This window comes from Xyrauchen texanus, chromosome 41, assembly GCF_025860055.1.
Source record: "Xyrauchen texanus isolate HMW12.3.18 chromosome 41, RBS_HiC_50CHRs, whole genome shotgun sequence".
In the NCBI taxonomy this organism is placed as follows: Eukaryota; Metazoa; Chordata; class Actinopteri; order Cypriniformes; family Catostomidae; genus Xyrauchen; species Xyrauchen texanus.
Genome location: NC_068316.1, coordinates 17,560,635 through 17,584,986, shown reverse-complemented (window position 1 = coordinate 17,584,986; position 24,352 = coordinate 17,560,635). Strand labels below are relative to the sequence as shown.

The window sequence follows — 24,352 nt, the reverse complement described above, 5'->3', positions numbered from 1 at the left end:
ACAGCTGAAATTTCAATTACTGCCTTCTGGAGTAAACAGGTGGTACTACAAGCTTGCATTTTTCAGGAATCTTCCTTATTACAATCCGGGGGCACTGCGATTAATTGCGTACATTTTTTTTAACGCATTATTTTTAATTAAATCAATCGCACTGAATTAACGCGTTAAATCGTCAGCTCTAGTTTTTACCACACCACAATGTTTATTCATGGTACTGCCTGCAACGCTTCCGTTGTAAGTTTATTTAGTAAAAATAAGACTAGTGAATATGGCAGTAGTTTAATTCAGATTGAAATTCCTCACTGTGTCTGTTTCAGGGGTGCTTCAGGAAAGAATGCTGCAGAGGTGAGAGGAGACAATCTTCTTTAATGATTTTAAACTTCTGAACAGACAGCAAAAGATGAGAGAAGCAGGAAAAATAGCTGAAAACTAGAGATGTGTAAATGTTGTTGCATATTGCATGGATAATAACCATGTTCTAAAACAATAAATAAACTGCTAGAGATCCGATTATACATTTGGAAATTTATGTCTGCCGAATATTTGCGGAATATAAAAAAAGCACTGGAAAACTGCCACAAGAAAAATAACAGAAATTGATTCTGTCATATTTAGGAGACAGCTAAGGATGAAAGTATGCAACCTTCAGATGCTGGCTGACAAAAGGATTTCAGACATATCTGGTTTCTTTGAGAAAGATAAGGGGAGTCTAAAGGCCCCACTATACTGCTATAGAAGTTTTCATTCGTTCTTCTTTCAGGGGTAAAATAAGTTATAATCAGCTGAGCAATGGCATACTGTTTGCAAACATTCAGACACCTGCCACATTGCTGTGGGAGGCATTTAGAGGAGCATTTAAATATGAGGACGCTACATGTAAAACCTTAACTAATATGACATTAAAATGTGTTATGAATGACAATATGCCTCATTCTATGAGTACAATTCACATGAGATCAGTAAAAGAAGTTGTTATAACCACTCAATGATAATAAAGTAATGTATATGCAGTAGAAAAATGTGTCACGTTTACATTATTCATTCATGACTCTAATACATTAACATGCTATACGCAGCCATAATATGCGCCGATTACACTGTTATTGTAATTTATGATGACACTGATTCTACTGCAAAGATCAGTGTATAAAAGTGTTAATGTGCAGAATAAAGACAAAAGAATGATGATAGGCTTTGGGCAGATGTGTGAATGTCTTTCACAGCAGATTGCACATGAGTGAATGGGCACTTGAGAGTATTTGAGTAGATTTGATTCCTTTTGTAGACTAATTAAACAAAAATGATTTTTGTTTATTTCTCTATAAGAGCGATCGTAAGGATGTACTTTAGGTAAATTTGCACCAGCTCGCTAATAACTGCACGCCGGTGTGTTCTTGTTAACTGATTTTTACTGACTGAACAATAAAGAAAATGAGCTGTCTTCGTTAATTTAGGAGGAACCTCAGGTCATACCTACCAATGATGTGGACCAATGGCAGTAAGAAGGTATTAAGCAGTCATTTAGAAGTTTTCCACAAAGTTTGCCCAGGCGAGCGGTTAAGAACCACTGAAACAAACACAAAAACGGCATCTTTTTGGCCAGATTTTGTTCTAAATTACGTCACACCTGTTCGTTCTTCAATTTTGTATGGAGTACATTTGGGCCTTAACGCCCACCTGCAATATTCATTTTGAAAACAACCAGCACAAATATTTAACTCCTGCTGAATCATTGCAAACTTATTGAATATGAATAATTCAGATACTATTTGGTTTCAGTGATGCATTTTTTTTCTCCCTTTTTCTCCCCATTTTGGAGTGCCCAATTACAAACGTGCTCTAAGTCCTCGTGCTGGCATAGTGACTCGCCTCAATCCGGGTGGTGGAGGATAAATCTCAGTTGCTTCCGCGTCTGTGACCATCAATCCACGCATCTTATCACATGGCTTGTTGAGCGAATTACCGCAGAGGCCTAGCGCGTGTGGAGGCTTTACGACATTCTCCGTGGCATCCACGCACAATTAACCACGCGCCCCAAACTTGCGAATCCAGGTGTAGTTGTCAGCATCTTTACTTGCTGAGCTACACAAGCCCCCAGTTCCAGTGATTATTTAAAGATTTTTACCAATACAATATCATGGTTAATCTATGAACAAAACCATGGAGTGTCAAACCAAATTCTGGGTAATTTATGTTATTACTGGGGTGCGAGACAGGGTGTGGATGAGTTGTGTGAGGTGCATGATGAAAACTTGCCGGATGCAATTTATTATATTTGGAGCTTTCTTCTCCTCCTTCAACTCATTGTGCTTCATTATCCTGCAGTGGGATCATGTCAAAACTGTGGAATAAACTTCAAAGGTGTCCTACATTCCCTAAAAAATGTGTTCTTTGTTTTCCTCTGAATCTTTCTTTGTTGAATAAAAATTTGTTGGGCCATTTTGATCTAATTTTGGTCCTATTTACTATAACAGTACTGGGTTACTTCACTGTTTGTATGACTCTGCTTGCCTGTGTCCACAGCATTCCAAACAGGCTGTCAGTCGTGAGTTGCTCTGTGACACAACACAATGTTAGTGTGGCTATCCTTATGAGGAGTCTCCATAGGCATAATGGTTTTTATACTGTACGAACTATAGATTCTATCCCCTAAACCTAACCCTCACAAAAAACTTTCTGATTTTTACATTTTCAAAAAACATAGTTAAGTATGTTTTTTAAGCACACACACACACACACACACACACACACACACACACACACACACACACACACACACATGTTGTGGTTTCCATGTTTTATGGGGACTTTCCATAGACATAATGGTTTTTATACTGTACAAACTTTATATTCTATCCCCTAAACCTAACCCTACCCCTAAACCTAACCCTCACAGAAAACTTTCTGCATTTTTACATTTTCAAAAAACATAATTTAGTATGATTTATAAGCTGTTTTCCTCATGGGGACCAACAAAATGTCCCCACAAGGTCAAAAATTTCAGGTTTTACTATCCTTATGGGGACATTTGGTCCCCACAAAGTGATAAATACACGCTCACACACACACACACACACACACACACACACACACACACACACACACACACACACACTTGTTGTGTTTCCATGTTTTATGGGGACTTTCCATAGACATAATGGTTTTTATACCGTACAAACTTTATATTCTATCCCCTAAACCTAACTCTACCCCTAAACCTAACCCCCACAGAAAACTTTCTACATTTTTACATGTTCAAAAAACATAATTTAGTATGATTTATAAGCTGTTTTCCTCATGGGGACTGACAAAATGTCCCCACAAGGTCAAAAATTTCGGGTTTTACTATCCTTATGGGGACATTTGGTCCCCACAAAGTGATAAATACACGCTCACACACACACACACACACACACACACACACACACACACACACACACACACACACACACACACACACACACACATACACACACACACACACACACACACACACACACACACACACACACACACACACACACACACACACACACTAATATGCTGTTGGTCCTCTGTGTGCTGCCAAAACATTGCCGACCTGCCGAGCCATGAACTCTACAAGAACCCTGAAGGTGTCCTGTGGTATCTGGCTTTGAGTGGGGTGGCACATGGGGGGCCAGGCTTCTGTTGGTTGGGGGAGGTGTTGAGTGGGTGGTAGTGGCTACTGCTTGGGCACCTATCACCCTGTTGCCAGTTTTTGGTTTGTCCCTCCTCAAACCACTGTTGGTAGGTACTCACAACTGCTGACCAGGAGCACCCCAAAATCCTTGCCATTTCAGAGATGCTCTAACTCTGTTGTCTGGCCAAAACAATTAGGCCCTTGTCGAGGTCGCTCTGGTCTTTCCTCCTGCCAATTTATCTTGCATTCAACACGTTAACTACGAGAAATCGCTTAACAACTAATCTAAACAGACCTTGACATTTATCGTTGTTAGGAGATGACACTTTACCCATGAGTGGTCATAATGTTTTAGCTCATCGATGATATGTATATATATTTTGTATATAACAGCTATATAAACAACCCCTTGCTATCCAATCTTCTTCATGTTCTTCCAAACTCAAGGATTCTGAAAGACAATGGCACAAATCTAAATATTCAGCTGACCTGTGTAGGTGTCAGTCACTGCTCTCTCCTTCTCTGCTAACAAATCTTACTATCAAAACAAAATCAACAGAACTTCTGACACTGGCATGCTCTTTTAAACTTTCACATATCACACTGCCCTCCTCCTATGTAAAGTTAATACATTTAAACACAGTTTTTATAAGACCAAAGTTTTGACAATTGATATTTGGGCCTCAGGAGAACAGTACGAAGAGTTACATAGAAATGACCACCTTGTAAGCACGACCTGGTGGTGTTGTTTGTATGAACAATAAAATGTTGCGGCCGTACTGTTCCCCATCTCATGGATGACATTGGAGAACATATGCATCAGAAACATCTAAGTCATGTTTAGTTTTGATAGTGAGGTGGGGCTGGATGTTATGATACTGTGGAATAGTGCAGACTGTAGATATTTTTTTCTGTTCCAGAATTAAGACCATCAATACAACCAAATAGTATCTGAAAAAAAATTGTCAGGTAACTTTAATCAATGGGTAACACTTTACAATAAGGTGTCATATATTAACATTAGTAATATAAATTACACAACAGTTAGTTCTAGACCTCGAATCTGATTGGACGAGAGGCATTACAAGAGTGCTGATGTCTCAGGACACCAGCACTGGGACGCTTACTGTTTGTATCACTCCGATGTATTCGTGGTGCTCCAAACTAAAATGTAAGAGCAGGACAGATGTGTAAGAGCAGTACAGATGTCTAAGAGCAGCTAGATGTGTGTTTTTTCATTTATCCCAGTAAAAGATTTTAGCCAGCAAAAGACAATTTTTGTATGAGTTGTAAGCCAGTTGAGTTGACGTTCATTTGAGTCAGTCAGTCAGTCAGTGAGCGGGTGTCTTTGAAGTCATTGGCATTGCCACTCAGTCCGTGATCGCTCAGATTACTACTAATCTATACAAAACAGACAGTAATTCTACATATATAAAACAAAAGTGTCCGTGTTGGCAACCAAAAATTGATCTTTACAGTGAGGCACTTGGAAGTAAATGAAGTTCACAAATGAAGATTTTTAGAAGATAGAGCTCTGTCAGGTCCTTATAATAGAAGTACATGGGTGCCAGCAGTTTGACGATCCAAAAGTCACATTTAGGCAAAAAAGTCACATTTAGGCACATTGACTTTGAGTGAAGTCAATGTGACTTCACTCGATCAATTAATGTCTTCTGAAGTAAATCGATACATTCATGTATGATAATTAAAACATTTTTAACTTTAAATCGGTACTTTTTTCAGTGTACTGTAAACAGCTCTATGGAGTCTGTGGTGGTATGTAGAATACCAATCTGCAAGTCTGTTGCAGTCCCTGGGGACCATAAAGCATATGGTAATTTAATTAGCTTTATCTCCTCACCAAATTACAGCAAATTCATAGTTTAGTGTGTTGACCAATGAGTGACTGCCCCTGCCCATGGTACTGATGTTTTTTTTAATGTATAATGATGTGATTGCTGTCACTCGCAGTGTGTGCGATGTTCACAAGCTCAAATACAAAATGATGCAAAAAATATGAATAGGATGCAATTTATTGTTCTATGGATCCTGGACCTAGGTAACAGGCAACTTAAAAAAGTTCTGGGTAGTTTACTAAGGCATTGCTAGGAGACTGTTATGGTGTTCTGGATGTTTGCTTACTGGTCCAAATCAAAAGAGCCCAGCCCCGAGTCCACTTATACTTGCTTACTATTGTTTGTACAGATGAACCTGTAAAGAGGCACTGAGTTTGAAGGTAGGCCTTAATATACATCCACAGGTACACCTCCAATTCAGTACACCTCCTATCAGAAGCTAATTGTCTAATTGTCTAAAGAATTTTCCAAGCAGCATAAAGGCACAGTTAACTTAGTGTATTTAAACTTCTGACCCACTGGAATTGTGAAATAGTCAATTAAAAGTGAAACAATCTGTCTGTAAACAATTGTTGGAAAAATTACTCATGTCATGCACAAAGTAGATGTCCTAAATGACTTGCCAAATTCATGTATTGAATTATTTCCCTGCTCAGGAAGATTTGGTCCTCTTGCAGATAACCTTGATTTAGAAAGCATAAGCTTTAGCATTGATCAGGGCAGCGTTTCCTAAAATAATTGTAAGCCTAAGTATATTGTTGAAACCATTGGCGCCAATGGTCTCTATGATTAACTTAAGCTTGCAAGGCTTTTGGGAAACGCAGCCTAGATCAGTCAAGAAAACTGCCATTGATAAGACAGACTCTAGTCTCCAGAAATAAGCAGGGATGAAGAGACAGAGACTGCATGTGATTTCTCGATTGCTCATACTGCAGAATCATCAGTTTTTCTGCCAACAGCCAACATCAAATGACCACAGTACTGCATACTGCCCACTTCCTTTGACATACTGCCTGACTTGACTGCATTTGCATTATTTATCACACGAGAAAGGGTGCTGCTGTAGGCAACTTATTTCAGCCGCAGACACAATTGCGCATTGGATATTGCTTTTATACAACAGTTCCATAAAAAAGAAGCTAATAGTTAAAATCTGGTCAGTTATTATGTTTATTTTCCTCTAATAAAGTAAATAGTTCCAATATGACATCATATAGGCATCATAGGCCGTTAAATATGTACAGTAGGTGTATGTTAGGGTGTTAAGGATGTTTGACAAAAGTCTCTATGATGTTACATATCAGCATTTTTGGAAATGGTACTTGTACAGGTATGCTCACAGGTACTATCCACCTGACAGAAACACTTTGTTCCACTTTTAACAACTTTTCTTTTAAAAGAGACAATTTTTCCCATTTTCCACTCCATAGAAGTGTAATATCACAGAATGAGCATATGCTAAAATATGAGCGCTCCGAGGCAGCAAAGTCTTAATGTTGCTCTAAAATGCAATTACGGCCCTCAGACACAGAGAGCAGACTTAGCTCACTGTCCAATTAGCCTGATTTATGAATACTGCACATGCTCTGAAAGAAACGTACATTTGGATGTCAAAGAGCCTCTGCGTCACTAACAAATCCCTGCAGTGGTATCCTGCATCAGTCAACAGAGGAAACAATCACCTGAACAACTGAGGATGTCAGCAGCCAATGTTTCCTGTCACAGAGTTCATACACTAACTTTATTTCCCCCCAGGTCTTCTTGTCATTTAAGAGCTCTTGTTTTGTATAATAGGCTGCCTTGATTCATTTTACGTGTGTAGCCATGACATATTGAGGTTGCTAGAAACACCCACATGCCCTATATAGGACACACTTTTAATTTATAGTGTTTTGAATAATCTAAATTCATTTTGTGACTGATGTGCAATGATGGAAAATTAAGTTTTAGATCTCCAAGAAAAGCACCTGTACAGTGTCTGATGGACTGTCAGGGAAAGAAAGAGAGACAGGGAGAGATGACAGCGTAGGCACATCAGACTGAAGTGTGATCAGAACATCTGCTGTAAGGCTTATTTTAAACCACACGATAACAGAAAGACTGACAGGTGATAAGAGGGAAATAATATACTGTTAATATTTTGAAGTATAAATGTAAGCATTATTACACGACTAATTACCAAATAAATAATTAAATGGACATGAAATATTGACTATGTTATGTTAATATATAAGAAGACAAAGAATGTGGAGTCCACAACAGCTGAATTCTAACTGAATTCTTGATTTTGTATTTAAAAATGTGTATAAAACACATAAATCCACAAAATTAACTATTACTAAAACCATGTTACCATATGGATACTACAGTAATGCTGTAGTAAAACCATGGTTAATTTTATCAAAACCTTGCTTACTGCCCCCCCAAAAAAACAAAAAAACAAAACAAAGTTGTGGTTACTAGTCATGGTTAATACATTATTACTACAGTAAATCCATGGGTAGTTTTCATAAGGGTTAGTATTCATAAGGGTATCATTTATTAACGAGGATTAAAGATCATTGCCAGTGTTTTAACACCTGAATTTAAATAAACCTGTATAAATGGTCACACAAGCCCATTATAAATTATAATACATGTCATGTCTAGGTTTGTCATTACTTGGTGTGAATAACTCCAGATGATGTTTTTCTGTCATTACCTCAGGAAAACTCTGCTCCCTCTTTGAACAAGTGCCATGACTGAAAGGGTGAGAGCTGTTTGTGACTGATAGTGTATTTTAGCATTTCTGCGCATCACGATGAAAAAATAGTTCTGGTGCCATGCAACAATTCGCTCATATAATTATTATTTTCCACTTCGAAGCTTATGAGATGCATCACTAGTTTAAAAAAAGCTTCAGAATCTATATTTTAAGGTCACAAATGGGTTGAAATTTGTAAAATATGTTGATTGTGTGAGTAGGATGCGTTTTATACAAGATCTGGCAACTGGACAACCTTGGAATAATATATTGATGTGATTATTCATATAACGAGGTTTGGGCCATACCAATTACGGGAGTTTCCTTGGAGAAACAACAAAACGGGAGGGGAGCGGATGATCGGTGTGAAATACGGGAGACTCCAGGGAAAAACGGGAGTGTTGACAGGTATGGGTCTGTCATCTGTTGGATTAAGTTAAAAGATGGCTTCAGAAATGTAGAGAGTACTTTTCAAGTTTAAATAAAATTGTAAGGAGAAACAGTACTATTTTTTCTTTGGAAATGTAATTAAGTAAAAGTACAAGTATTCTGTTTAAATTGCACAGGAAAGTACACATCCCAAAAAATAATACTTAAGTATAATTCTTAAGTATTTTTCTTAATTACATTACACACCTAGATCCAGGTACCTAAATCTACTCTTTAAAATGCAGAAAGTGTGCTCGTCTGCATCATGCATCTGGATATATAGGTGGTTATAACCCTCTTAATTAATAATAATTAATCATTTGATCAGCATAAACTACTGCAGTCATGATCAATTTAAAATGTACACAAACAACTCTATTTAAAAAAACATTGAAATTTATAAAACAGAGAAGTACAACTTTTTTTTTCTTTGCCCTGGTATCATATTCTCCACTACTCAAAGTGTGACTTAAAGGCTCAGTTGAAATTCTATTATTTTCAATAAAAAGGCCGAATACATTTTCCATATTTCATTAGCATGCAGGATATGCAGTGAACTGGGAGGACAGTCCTGCCAGGCTTTGGTAATAAAGTGACTGAGCTGTCTCCTGCTATTGGAAACAACAGAAGGCCACGTTGCTGTTTTTGGATTGTCAGCATGTCATGCCTCTGGGTAAGAGACTCTCAAAGCCACTGGCATTTTTTAAGGACATTCAAGGACTCTTAGACACTTTGAGAGCAAATGTGGACTGCTTAAAGTCCTGCATTTCCGTGTCCTTTGGGTGCCTACATCCTACCTATGACTATAAACATGCACTCAATTTTGTTTTGGAATGAGATGCAAATTAATAATACTTTTCATAATTCTCTGAAATCATCTATTGGTGGAATACCAGTTTTAATATTTATGTGCATTTTTTTTTTTTAACTATGCAGCCTATTACAAAATGTAATGTATTTCTTACACAGTATAAAATAATTAAATGTCACATCACAAAATTGAACCATTAGCACCACCCAGTGGCTACTTTAGGGCAATACAGAAACTCTTAATTAATTCCAGCCAGCCTGCACCTACTTTTCACAACAGCAAATTTCTTTCAAACTGAACTTCTTTTTGTTAAGGGTTTGATTTTATGAAATGTTATTTAATACAACAATATATAGGTAGGTTTACACAACACATTCATACAAGCTCCAAGAAGAATGTTACTTGTTCAAATATTATTTATAAATTCAATCAAAAAATCTTTGATGCCATTAAAACTTCAAGCTCATCCAGACTTTGAGGTTCTGGGTTAATACAAGTCTGGAGAAAAGTTTGCAAAGGAGCAGAGAGCACTTACCAAACACTTTACCCAGAAAGAGAGACTTCACCAGATTGAACTGTGTGTCTGAGGCTTCAGGCAGGGTGTAGCTGACTGGAGGATAATGATCTAGCTGCAAGAAAGACACAATTATTGAAAACAGTAAAATACTTCTATATGCAAATGTTTCTCTCTGGTGGTCATGGTGGAAATGTACATGCACTTGATATTTTCATATCACTGGCTGTAGTGCCATCTACTGACCAAATATACAATTAACACAACTGACCATACAGATAAAGAAACACCACACCTGTAGCTGACTTACAGTTCACTATAACATATTTTACAACAGTTAGTTCTGGTCCTCAAATCTGATTGGACGAGAGGCGTTCAAAGAGATCTGATAGCTCAGACCATCAGCACTGGGAAGCTTTATTGTTTGTATCACTCTGCTTGTGTTTGTTGTGTTCCAAACTAACATGTAAGAGCAGTGCACATATGTAAGAGAAGCTTGGTGTTTGAATTTGTATTCATCCCTGTGACATTAAAGATCCAGCTGGTGACAACAAAAGACCGTCTTATGTGTGCTATGAGCGAGTTGCGCTGACGTTGACAAACTGTGTTGTCAGTTAGTGCACAAGTTTTTTTGAAGTCAGCCTGAATTGTGCCTCACTTAATGATCACCCGGATTACAAAATTATAGCTGAGAAATAGAGTTAATAGCTTCAACATTACTACTGATGAGAGTTCAAACACGCTCCAGGACAAGCATGTGTATGATACAAGTTATGAGTTGAGAAAAGAGGTAAACTATCAACATGACGGAGGAGAGAATGCTTTCTATGTCGGTGTCAAAATGAGAATTCCCCAAGAAATATACAAGAACGAAACTGGTGTCCTTCATTTTTTTCTCTCCGACAACAAAACACTTGAACATAAGGGAAATACTTATATGACAATTCCGATACCATGTATGCCAGCATCACTCGAATCGGAGTGGATTGCTACCACACTACAGCTGATGAATAAAGTTAAACTAACATCTGAACCATGTTCATCATTGCAACAGACGCAAGTAATCGCACGCTCAGTGTCTCTCTTTCTCTTTCATATACCAACACACTTCCTTGTTTTTACAATAACTGGTTAGAAACAGCCCTAGCTGTCACTACTAGTCGTAAAATGAGTTTTTTTAATTAGTAACAGAGGCTTGTGTGCATCTTTCGAATTAGGAACGGCCATTTCTGAATCCATGACGTAAGAAAGCAGTTCCACACACAGTCATTCGTTTTTCCATACTTATTTATTTACTTGTTTGTTGAACTGTTGTATAAAAGCAATATCATACTCGCAATTGTGCTGTATAATAAATACATTCATAAGAATGGCTGTGATTACCTGTGGCCTTGTGCACACATGTGATTATGTGTGTCCATCTGTCTGCACAGCCGTGCAGACAGATGGACACACATCACTCAAGCGCAAGTGATATTGTTTAATAATTGTTACCTCTTCTAATAAAATGGTTTTGAAAGCAAGTATGGATAATATATAGGAATAACAGTACTATTAACTATATTACATGTACATTATATTGTAACACTTTACAATAAGTTTCTATTTTTTAACATTAACAAATGCATTAGATATCATAAACTAACAATTATACTAACTAACTATATATTTTTACAGCATTTATTAATTTTGGTTAATGTTAATTTATAAAAATACGTTGAAATTAACATTAACATTAAAAAGTCCTGAAAATGTTTTGTTCAGTGTTAGTTCTGGTTAACTAATTTGGATAACTTTCCTTAAATAGATTTTTTTTTAAAAGTCTTATTATTAAAGTATTATTATTCATATATATTATCCACATACACCGGCGGCCAAAAGTTTGAAATAATGTACAGATTTTGCTCTTATGGAAAGAAATTGGTACTTTTATTCGCCAAAGTGGCATTCAACTGATCACAATATATAGTCAGACACATTGGTGAATTCAAGTACCAATTTCCTTCCAAAACAGCAAAATCTGTACATTATTCCAAACCTTTGGCTGCCAGTGTATGCTTTCATATACCACAGGGCTGATGTTTAACTGCTAACCAATCCATAACCACAAATGATGTCTGTTCAGTAGGAATTGTGGTAATAAGTTTGTGTCTGAGGACAGAGGATGAGCTGTATAAAAACAACTACAGAAGGATCAGGGATTGTGCAAACCAAATCAATAGTTTTCTGTCCAACCATAACTATAAGTTGTAATTTGCCTATTTTATACAAGCAGCCACTTTCATCAAATGCATTTTTAAAATACTGTGAACTGGAAATATATTTTTAACAATGATGCTTGATTTGATTTTAAAACCAAAAACAGTGCTGTAATGCATTAAATCTGCAATTGTTTATGTGAATGTAATCACACACACACTCACGCACGCACGCATGCATGCATGCACACACACACACACACACACACACACACACACACACACACACCAGGGGCGTCGGACTGGGGGGGTAAAGGGTACCGAGTACCCAGGGCCCGAGGCAGGGGGGGCCCCTTAGAAGTCAGTTTTCTATACATACATATTTGGTACGGGGGCCCAGCAAGATGGTTTGTACCCAGGGCCCAAAATTTGGTGCTACGCCCCTGACACACACACACACACAATGACAGCTTTAATTGCCTTGTTACTGCTGATTCACTGGCACTCTTAATTAGTATGAGGCATCTCTGCCATGGTTTTATAAAACGCATTATTTCTGCTAAATTGCTTTTTTTTTTCTCTCGCTTTGGCTACCCTCTCAGTGGCCACTGTATTGTGAAAGTGGCTCCCTCATCACCACACAGAGCCGTGAATATAAATTAGGCCAACAGTTCGAAATGGCGAATCCAACACAATACTGTTTGTCCAACATATTTCAGCTCTAATTTGTTCCAGTGATGTGACTGACTGATAAATGAAGGCATGTTTATTCAAACGCCTCCAGGTGCACTTGGGCTGGGTAAATAGTTTTGAGGAACCCCTCTAGACCTTAACCAATTGCTTTTCAGAATCTCACAAGCTCAGGTGCACTTCTGTTTTTGCTGCTACTTATGGAGGAGGGTGTGTTGCCATTTGTCGATGGGATAATATGACCAAATTAAATTGCTTTCAGCCTGTTTACCTTTATCTTGGGAAACTAATGGGCAGCTGGGATGGAGGGATGACTCTGAAAGAGAGAGAGGTTGTCCCCTGTGGGGCTGTGCCCCCATTCTGACGTGACTAGCCCTAATGAGCCATGCTGTAAGCCTGTAATTAATCTTCATCCAATGTGCTACCTATCTGACAGGCCAACCTCCAGCACCGTGGCCACACAGACAGGGACACTTTGCCTGGGAGGCAATAGTCAGAGCCCTCCTTGGGCGTCTACTGCTGTGACAGCCCAACCTGAGTTATAACCTCACTGAGATAATTATTCAAAGAGAAGTTGAGGTAACAAATACAAAAGATAAAAGAGGGAGACAATGAGAGAGGAATTAAGGCAAGACAACGATATTGTGGGTGTGTGAGTGTATAGGGGTTTCAGTTAGATATGCTCAAATTACACAAAAGCTCTGTTTGTTCAGCCTCTGCAATACAGGCTGAGGTATGATGAACTTTTAGACCTTACAGATCCATCATAGCTCAATCTCCACTTTCACATTCTTCTTTTTGTGTTTTTGGCATTTCACATTCTTTGTGCATATCGCCACCTACTGGGCAGGGATGAGAATTAATAGTAAAAAGGACTTAAATATTGATCTGTTTCTCACCCACACCTAAGATATTGCTTATGAAGATATGGATTAAACCACTAGAGTCGTATGGATTACTTTTATGCTGCCTGTATGTGCTTTTTGGAGCTCCAAAATCTTGGTACCTATTCACTTACAGAGGACCTCCAGAGTGGAAATATTATTTAAAAAATATTTATTTGTGTTCAGCAGAAGAAAGAAAATCATACACATCTGGGATGCATGAGGAAATATTCATTTTGTGGTGAACTATCCCTTTAGGATCATAAAAACAAAATGTATAGTTTGAATTACATGATAACGTTAACATATGTTTTAGCAAAAACATTTGACACAAAAAAAATCAAGTTTTAGACCAAAATGTCAATAAACGTCCATTGTGACTTATGACTAATTTTAATGGAATGCATCACATATGTGTGTTCACGTCCCCTGTTTCAAATTCTCCACGCCCCCCAGCTTAACAGATGCTGCATTAAATGAATAATGCATCCTTAAACTAAAGAGTGCTTTGTCGTTTGCCTTAGGGTTTAAAACATATCTTCAGAAACTTCTGAAATATAATGGGCTCTATTTTTGTGAGTTTGCAAAGAGTAGCACTACACACTACAACCGTGTGCCATGTCTTATCGCATTTTTCATGCCAGTGCAAAAGTGCAAGTTGGCGTGGGAGGGAGTGTTTGTGAAATCTGTGGTGTAAGTGTGCAAACTGTGGGAGTACTTTATGTTAATGAACTGGTGCAAAGTGCAATTTGCTACTTTCCTGAGAAATAGATAATTGTGCCAAGACGTTTCAAAAGCACGTCTGTTTTCAGCGCCAAGTCTAAACTCAGTTCCTGCATTTGCAGTTTGGAGATTCCACCAGCAATAAAGCTGATGTCCAAATGCTGAAAATACACTGGAACATCAAATTATGTCCACGAACATCACTGTTGTAGCTGTTTTATGAAACAAATCATTATGAGATTTGTGTTAAACTATCTTTAGATCATGGTTTATTTTTCAGTAATTTTTATTATCTTTATATTTACAGTATTTATGACTTAATTTGTATTGGTATTTTTTTTCACCTGTTGTAGTAGAGTGATTTTTAAGTCACTGCAAAAAAGGGCACTGGCCCCTTCTTGGAAGAAGTTGTAGAGAGTAAAATGTTTGGATTTGCTACAATTATATTTTCGCTTCATTTGAATTGTAATTTGAATTTAGAAATAGTTTTGGTTTAATTTTTTCGTGTTTCAACAAATGAATTTATTTTTTCAAAATTCAAATCGACCAGTAGAAGTGAAGTGCATTCCCATACAATCACTGTTAATACTAGCCACGATTTGTGTGTTAGTAGATGAAAATGATTAATAATACTTACATTCTCTATAATTTAACTGAGCGTAAATCCAAATCCTGACGAGAACAACAACTTCCATGCGTATAAGGGAAGGTGTCACTGTCATAAAAATATGCCTGACATTCAATTACTGCAAAAAAGAATGTGAGTCCATCTTTCTATTCTTCTAATTAACATAATCTTTGTTTATATCGCAGGTGCTTGGAACGGAAGGGAATGGACTATATAATTGGATGCAGACAGTGCAGGAGAAGAACCTCTGAATTAAAATGCACTTGACCCAGCCTATTAGCACTTTGCATGTGCAATTTCACCAAACCCACTTGTGCATAGACTTAGCGCATGCTTGCACGAAAATACCAATACTTATTGGCCATGCTCATCGACTTTGTGTGTATTACTTAAGGCATATAGTGCTCTTAAAATAGGGCCCAAAGTACAACTATGATAGCTTTGCCAACATAGTTGTTCTGTTAGTTATGTTTTGATCTTTCAATGTCTTCAAAGAGGGTATGATGTTTCATTCAAAAGAAATATCACAGGCGTGGGTGTTGGTAAAGGCCAGCTGTACTGCTGTTACTGTTTTGCCAATTGACCTTCTAAATCAACCTTTTGAAGCAACCTCTATTTTATCTTGGAAAATTCTTACAACCTTAGTAAGCATTACAAATTAGAAATTTAAAAAGCATATGATCCGAATCTGATATGTCAAGATATAGTATTTGTATATAATATACATTGGTTTATATGTGAACATTTATTTGACATGAAATTTTGAATGAACATGGAATGTACTGTAAATGTCCTGTAATAAGCCCATAATCCACAATGATGCCATTATTCCAGAATGGAAAAAAAGCAAAGCAAAGCAAAACAGTAATTGCTTTATAAATTGATTAACCAATGTCAACTTGGCTACAGGGCAAGTAGACACACGCACTCACTCACGCACGCACTCACACACACACACACACACACACACACACACACACACACACACAAGTCCCCCTACTGTTACGAACACTGAGAGCGCCTCCCCCTCCAGTCATCGGAGATCTGATTCACCGGAGTATTGACCGCTAAGACTACATTTCCCATAAGCCCGCATACCTAGGTCTGATTACTCCTCAGCTGTTCCCTGTTTCTCACGCTCTATATAAACTGTTCAGTTCATTCTCTCTTTGCGAAGTCTTGTTTGCTCCGGCGACTCTACCAAGCAAGTTTATCTCCAGTTTACATTCTAGTCATTCTGTGTACCGTTCCTGCCTGTTGTTTAGACCCTGTTAGTTTGCTGCCTGCCTTGTTTATCTCTCGCCTGCCCAGTTCTACGATTGTTTGCTGCCTGCCCTGATCTCTGCCTGTTCTTGTTACTCTTCTGCCTGCCTTCTGCATTCTCTGTTTGCCTGCCATTGACCCTGCCTGTACGACTTGTGTGCTGTTTTTCAATAAATACCGCAGATGGATCCCAACTTGCCTGAGGCTTCATTACACCTACGTACATATGTCTGAACGGGATAGATGGCTTTAGGTTTAAATTTGCTGCTATGTTAGTGGGGTTCCCAGGGGCCATAAAGAAAGGGTAAAAGGGCTATGGTCCTCTTTTTCTCCTTTTTTAATTTTCCCCATGCCAGACTTCTAGTGCTGGACCGCAGGATCTCAGACCTTGCAGAACTGTATTATGAGAATTAAAATAAGGCTGAAAAAAATAAATAAGCTACAGCCCTTCTTTAAGCTTTATGCCTATAGGCTTATCTCTTATCCAGCTCACCCTCATCCTTCCAAACAGCAGGAATTTGATTAATTGATTTAGGAGCACAGAAGAGGGACCACACAATAACATTGAAAGTCCAGAGGGAGATATAGAGAGAAAGGAAAACAAAGCCTTCACTTACTGACAAGGTCACAAGTATTTGAACCTCTGTCATTCTGGATTGTTCTCTTGCCACATGTCAGGATGATCGTATGAGGAGGGCGGAGGCATTGACACAGCAATCTTGTGTTGTCAGACCTTTGACTAAACGGCAAAAGGTCTGGTCTACATTGCAGTTTATTCTGGCCAAAATCCTCCCACAAAGACAGGAAAAGACCATCTGTCCAACATTTAAAGCAACCAACCAAAGTTTGTTTAATTTTTACGTGCCGTTTAGGGGTGGGTTTCGCTGAGATAGATTCTATCGGCATCAAAGCCCAGTGTGGAAAAAAAACATTATTTCAATAATGTCTCCGTGAATGGTTGGACAGAAAACTATTGATTTGGTTTGCACAATTCCTGATCCTTCTGTAGTTCATTTTTATACAGTTCCATCCTTTGTCCTCAGACACAACTACTTATTACTATAATTTCTACTGATCAGACATCAGGTCTTGACATGGAGGAGTGATCTTGATTACTTCTTTATCGTTCCATCTCACGGACTGCCCTGCTTATCGATCACACAAGCTGCTGCATGTCCTGCCAATTAGGAAATAATACAAATCTAAAATTCACACTGAGTCTCAGTTCAGGGATCAATTAGGGCTTTCAATTATCCTTCTTCTGTACAGCATTTGGGCCTGTAAGAACAGTGTAGTGCATCCTGGGTAACAGCCACTACACACCTACTCATATAGCTGCATATCATACACATATGCATAGAAACTGCACAGACACACATATTCTTTGCATGACAAAATTCTGTTGGCAAAAATGGCATGGGTGGACGCTGAGCGCATGTGAAATCAGCAAAAAAATAACTGCCAAGCAGCCTCTTTTTAATGCTGCACTTCATACTCTGGCACAGTGAAGCTGAAAAGAAGCTCGCTGCTTAAATTATATTCTTGTCAATTGTGAATATTTAGTGTAGCTGTTTACGAAGTACCACTCACTCAGAGGTCAATACCAAACCAAGCAAATTCCTATTGGTCAACTATGCAAAACTTTGCCGCAAAGTTCACCAAACTTGAACTCCATGCAAAATCCATGAGGGGAAAGTCCATTGCGGCAAATTCACGATCAGGCAGTTTCCCATTGAGATGATTGTATTTCTCCCCTGAATTTTGCAGTGCAAAGGTATGTGTGACCGTGCCTTTAGAGAAGGAAGGGACCTGAACTGGTGGTAGTATATAATGAGTATATCACATCATTATACTGCCGTTTTGAAAACAAACGGCAGTATAATGATGTGATAAAGAACAGTTGTGCAGATCTTATAAAGCATAGGCTGGATTATGATTGGATGTGATGCCTGAATTGAATGAACGATGTAATGCTTACTATCGCTAGGCTTCCATTTTCAAAATCTACTAAAGTCAGCTGGATTTTTGTCTTCTGCCTGCATATGCAACTGCCTTCAAAGGCACCATTACAAGCATCATAGGACCTAAGTAACTGATTTGGAATGCCCTACATATGCATAAACTCTGTGCCTCACACACATAGCACTTTGTATAGCAATGCACTTTGATGTATTTCAACGGTATTGATGTATACCATTGTGAATGTCTCTTACCTGTATCTCTATGTCTCTTTCCACTCGGGAGATATTGACGGTGTGAGGCTGCCCATTGACCAGGTTCCTCTGGTCAATATCAATGGTGAAGGGTTCCCTGAGACCACCCAAACTGTACCGTAGCTGCAAGGTACCTGAGTGGGACAGAGAGCATGAGAAAGAGCGGGAGAGAGAGAGGATCAGATGTTTATACATAACTCGAAATTATCTGCAATCTTCTGAACAAAGATGGACGTAGAATGCTTGAGTGAGGGCATTGAAAATCAGTGTTCTGCATCAGTAATTCTGCCTGCACCCTGACATCTCTCTGCCCTACTGTACAGTACTGTACAATATAACACACACTAAGGCCCTACAGGCTGTAGAAAATAACTTAACCTCATTTAGGTTATAGCTCAGTCCAGCAAGATAAATGTGCTCACAGGCAACATATAAATTCAATGTGGGTTTAGGTAACTTAAACCACAGAATAAAGTATCACCAGTCTTGTGTGTCCACTTCGGTTTTTATGGACTGGTCTTTATTGAAAGCATTATTCTACGAATAAAACAATGGTATATTTGAGTAATGTGAAATTGTATTCCTGAAGGGAATAAGGGTCTTTCCTTTAAAAACCAAAAGCATTTAACTTTCAAACCCCCCAAAATGGATCACAGTGTTGTGGCTTTGTCAAAGAATACAGATGTATTTGCCTGCACTCTGTCATTTGTCTTATTGTCTTGTGGTACAATCACACGAGTACACACACATACACTTATTGATGAACTTTGATATGAAAAGATTACTTAACAGGTTTTATTTCCATATCTTACCATTGTGACGGAGCACCACGGCCATGTAGTCTTGGGTCTTCGAGCTAATGTAGACCAGTATACTAGGAGAAGTGGATGTACTGAAACTGAAAGTCAGATCTTCTCGTGTCAGGTTGGTCTCTACCGGAAGGCTCAGGATTTTGCTCTTCTCATCCAGGCCAGAGGCCGCAGCCACCACTTCTGGTATGAGGTTATACCTGACTAGTGTGCCCGCCTCAAAAAACCCTCCAACATCTGAAAAAAGAGAGAGCTTACTGTGATTTTACTAATTAGAACAGGTTTCTGGATCAACATCCTTATTGGTCCTCCTGAGATAACTTTCCAATCAACCAATCAGATTTTAGGGTTAGAAGAGACAAGCTCTTCTGTATAAATTAGATTTTTCCCCAAACCAACCACAACAAGTGGACATTTTGTCCATTGTTGGTTTCTATTTCTGTGGCGTCGCACTGTGGCACAACCCAACAAAAAATATGACTGGCTGTTATTGTGTTACGTCGCACAGCAGTTGCACATAGTGTACAGATAAATATACTTCTAACCTGAAACTTGTTGCATCACGCCTGGTTAGGACACAGGCCCTGCGTCCGACACCGCATACTGTCACAGTATGTGCTGTATTTGATGAAGGACAAACCTTTAGTCTGGTATATCACTGTACAGTATATCACTTACAGTTTAAAACAGTTTAAAATCGACTTGCGGTTCTCCGCCGTTCTTGTAAATTCAGCATTTTTAATGTGATGTCGCCTCAGCTCCCAAGGCATTATGGGATAGTTAAGAGTTCAGTCGGTCTGCACTTCAGAATCTCCCCAAAAATAGTAAGTCCAAGTATTTCAGGCTTACTGTTTTATGAATACTATTCCATTGGCACACTGTTTTTGGCATACTATATAGTAGGGATATTTGGAAGCAGCGAGGGTTTAGCCAAAAATACGATACAGTTGTCCGTTTGTCACTACGCCTTGCACACAATGTGCGTGATGCAAATTTCGTCATCATCAGGTACCAAGTAAACTGTGTGCATACAGCCCAATTTTTGTAATCTCACGTAACTGTGCGTGATGTCCGAACATATGCCTGAAATTGACAACACAACCCTAGGCTTTAGGCTTGAGGTTTGGAATAGTGTTAAGACTATGTTTCTTTGACAAGAAGGTTATTCTAAGACCAACAAAGATGTTAAACCAGGAACATGTCATATTTGCCAAAATTACAGTCACCATTCAATAAATAGTGTGCAGGAAATATAGACGTGATTTCTGGCTTGGTCATCAGCAGTAGAAGGGCAAGAGAACTGACATGTTTTATATTCATGAGTGGCTTCTCACAAAGCTTTAAAACAGAGAGGACACTTTCTTATTACCTTTTTTACTTGAGGGCAGAACAAATGTCTTTACACGGATCGTTTAACATGACTGCTAGAATGTGTGTGTGTATTTGTCTTACAGGAGAAGTATAAACACAACACAAGATTTGTTGCATATGAGGTGGAACAGGGAGAACCATGGGAAATCAAAATGTGTAATGAAGTAAACACACATCAGGGAAAAAAGTGAAAAGAAAGTGAATGAACATGACACCATGAAGCCACACTGAATATTTCAGTACACAGGGAGAATTTGGGTTTATCTGCTATTCATGGCATTCTCTTATTCAGCCATGTTACCCACGGGAACAGCAAGTACAAATGAGCTTTGTACAAATGCTGTATCGGGATAAAAAAGGAAATCAGTGCAGAGACTATAGATTGGTTTAATTATTTGCAGCAAGGCCCTTGAGGAGTATTTACTTTTTTACGAGGTTGCACTGTGGGGTTTGGGGGCAATAGAGACAGCGCTATCATGTACCAGTACCATTACTGCAACTGTCCCTTGTCACAGTGAGAGCATGAAAGGCAAGCATAGTACAGCTAATGAGCAAAGGCGTTCACACTGCAAACAAATCTGATTTGGATTAAAAATCCAATCTTTAGAACAGACTCTCTGCACTGTAATTTTGCAAGTGATGAATATACAGTGTATCTACATAGGTTGCTATTGTAAAATGTAAGTATCGTCACAATACCAAGAAACAGCAAATGTCTATGAAATGTCTTCATGTATATTATGATATCTTAACGACGTGCTGAACTCAAAAGGTGCACGAGACAAAATATTGTACACTTTGTATGACGTTACAGTATATTCACCATCCACAGATTTTCTTTTTTTACATTTTTTTTTATTTTTTTTTTTATCTAACCGTTTAGACTGAGACTGAAAAAAAAAAAAGTGTTTTGAACAGATTTCAAACCCCATATGGATGTGGATTAGATAGTAAACATCAGATTTCTACAACAAATCTATACAGATTTAAATCTGTATTTTTGCTCCCTGTTTGAACAAAGCCAAAGTCAACTTTTGTGATGTGTTTCTTCCAATAGCTTGCCGGATTCTGGAGTAAATAATTTATCTATTGTAGCACCACAACTAATTTAAGATTTCAAACTATCCAACACACACTTTTACTGTATAGAGTAGACTGATAGTGTATAGTGGTGTTTCATTTACACTGTACATTCACTTCTGACTTACACAGGATTGGAGTTTGACCCTGAAGTTGCCCCTTCTCCTAATCCTCCACATTTAGACAAACAGAATAGTTTTGCAATACTAATGAAGATATGAATATGAAAATATGAATCTAAACACTTAAATTCTAAATAATTAAAGTGTGAACACAATTTAACCAAAGTGTGACTAAACTAGTGGAAACTTTTTCTCACACCAAATTTACGAAATTGCTGAGCAAAAAGAATTGAAATGGAAATCAATTGCTGACAAAATGGAAATATGTGCAATATATATTTTTAGTATACTTGACAAGAACCATATTATTACAACAGCTGTACTCTGTATTGTCGGATAAGTTGTATTTTGCATTGAAGTGATTGAAATTGTGTTAACAGATGGGTTGTCTTTTGAATAAAAGCACAAAGAATGACTTTGTTTTACTACAGGTGTGACTAAATCTTTAATCTGCCATTCCTCTTGCTTTTTTTTTCTTGGTGTGACCAGGCCTTCAGTCTTAATTTTACAGGTCCCAACCAGATGCGACACATGATAAAAGATAGATCTTTCAATTAAGCTTTTGTCCTACTGTGACCGTGACAAGCAATAAGCTACAAGACATTGATTTCTATTTCTACGGTGTCATGCTGGGTATCCCTGCCCATTGTGAAATCTAAATATTCCAAAATCCTGCTCCACATAATTAATCATCAAATATCTTTCGATTGACATTTGTGTCTTGTCACACAGCAGTTTTGCATGAAAAAAACATTTTTTTTTGCTGGAAAATGGTTAAGACAGAGTGCTAAGACTGTCCCAATTCTGTAAAATAAGTGATATGAGTAGTGGAAAAATGCTGTACATAGAAAATAAGAAGTAATACATTTTGTCAACACAAAAACTTTAAGTTGCCAATATCTTAAATATCGATGACTCCACATTTATTGAAAATAAAAAATGTACTAAATAACATATAGATATGAGCAGCAGTAAATCACATCCACAACTGTGGCACCAAAAAGAGGCAGCACTGAGAAGAGATTCTCTCTTCTGAAATGAAGGTGATGTGTCCTATTGAGCCACTGATTTAAGGTGGCCTATGGGAGCAATTGCACTGACCCAGAGGCATAGAATCTGAGAGAATTCGTTATTGACTGCAAAACCCAAGAAGGCACAAGTAAATATGTGTAAAATGGAAATGTGAGTTAAAACCTTGCAATTACGAGGCTGTTCATGCATATTTCAAGATCAAGGTGTAGGTGAAAGCTGAGGGCAAATGACAGAGACTCTAGCTCGTATGAAATCGCCATCTTTAAACTTGATAGAGGTCTTGACAGAGATCTTGAGATACACAAGAGATCTTTTCATGTCATTGCTGTTATTACCATATTCAAATGAGGGGGTTGGGAGAAACTGGCTGTCAGAAATCCATACCACCTCTAGCACACACACATTTTCATCATGACTCTGTAATTTACCAGTCTAAAGTTTAGGGAAGGAGTTGTTCAGTGGTATTTTCAGTGGTATAAAACTTTTGTAGAGGTTTAATTTATTAAGTCATTCTTATATCCCAGCTTAATATGCAGTCAACTATAGGTAAGCCTTCTGTAGGTTGACTTTCACCTAAAAGTCTAAAACTGTGGCACAATCAAAACATTCATCTGTTTGTTTGCATTGCCCATCCAGCCCGACAAAGCAACATTGGCTTGACCAATGGTGTGAGTTTGGGGCGGGACTATCTTTTTGGTTTGTTCAACCAATGAAAGACTGTGAAAGTTAACTGGAAACTGTAGGACAACAATTATTTTTGTAATTCTGTTTGATATTTATAGTATTAGTATTAAAAGTATTGGTATTGGCACCGAAATACACTTCAGCTTTAGGAAAAAACTCATACTTTGCATGATGCTGGATTCATGCCTCTAGGTGTCAGTATCAGTACAAGATGACTGCCATATTTGCCAGCGCAACATAAAATGAGTAAAAAAAGATTACTGAATGCACCTTTAAAAGTGTTACTAAATTGCATTCTGTACATGGCTTTTAAAGGCATGCTGTAGTTCAGTGAACTGCATCAATTAATAAGGCTTGAGGCACTGGTTGGATACTGACCTTTGGAACAGAAAGGTCCATCATAAGCTGTGGTAGTGCAGTCACAAGAATAGCCATTGTATTTTTCCACACACTTGCCCCCATTGCGGCAATACATTCCAAAACTGGTGCAGTGACCCGAACAACCGGACTTTACACCAGGAGTGACTTTCGCCCTCTCTTCCAAATCAAGGGTCACCCCATTCATCTTCAAAGATCGGATGCATCCAAGAAACCCTCTCTGACCTCCAGCAGCACCTAGATGAGATATTGAGACAGTGAGG

The 24,352-nt window shown here is 38.1% G+C and overlaps 1 protein-coding gene across 2 annotated transcripts in view; it reads right to left on the bottom strand.

Annotated features, from left to right (window-relative positions):
• The window catches only part of cntnap2a (contactin associated protein 2a), a 521,370-nt gene that overhangs the window by 17,761 nt on the left and 479,257 nt on the right, over nt 1-24,352 (bottom strand). For both annotated transcript variants that reach the window (XM_052113320.1, XM_052113321.1), the window contains 4 exons: nt 24,090-24,326; nt 19,426-19,659; nt 18,614-18,747; nt 10,036-10,129 (listed from right to left, as the gene is read on the bottom strand). In XM_052113320.1, coding sequence (XP_051969280.1) covers nt 10,036-10,129; nt 18,614-18,747; nt 19,426-19,659; nt 24,090-24,326 — 699 coding nt within the window. The remainder of the gene's footprint in view (nt 1-10,035; nt 10,130-18,613; nt 18,748-19,425; nt 19,660-24,089; nt 24,327-24,352) is intronic.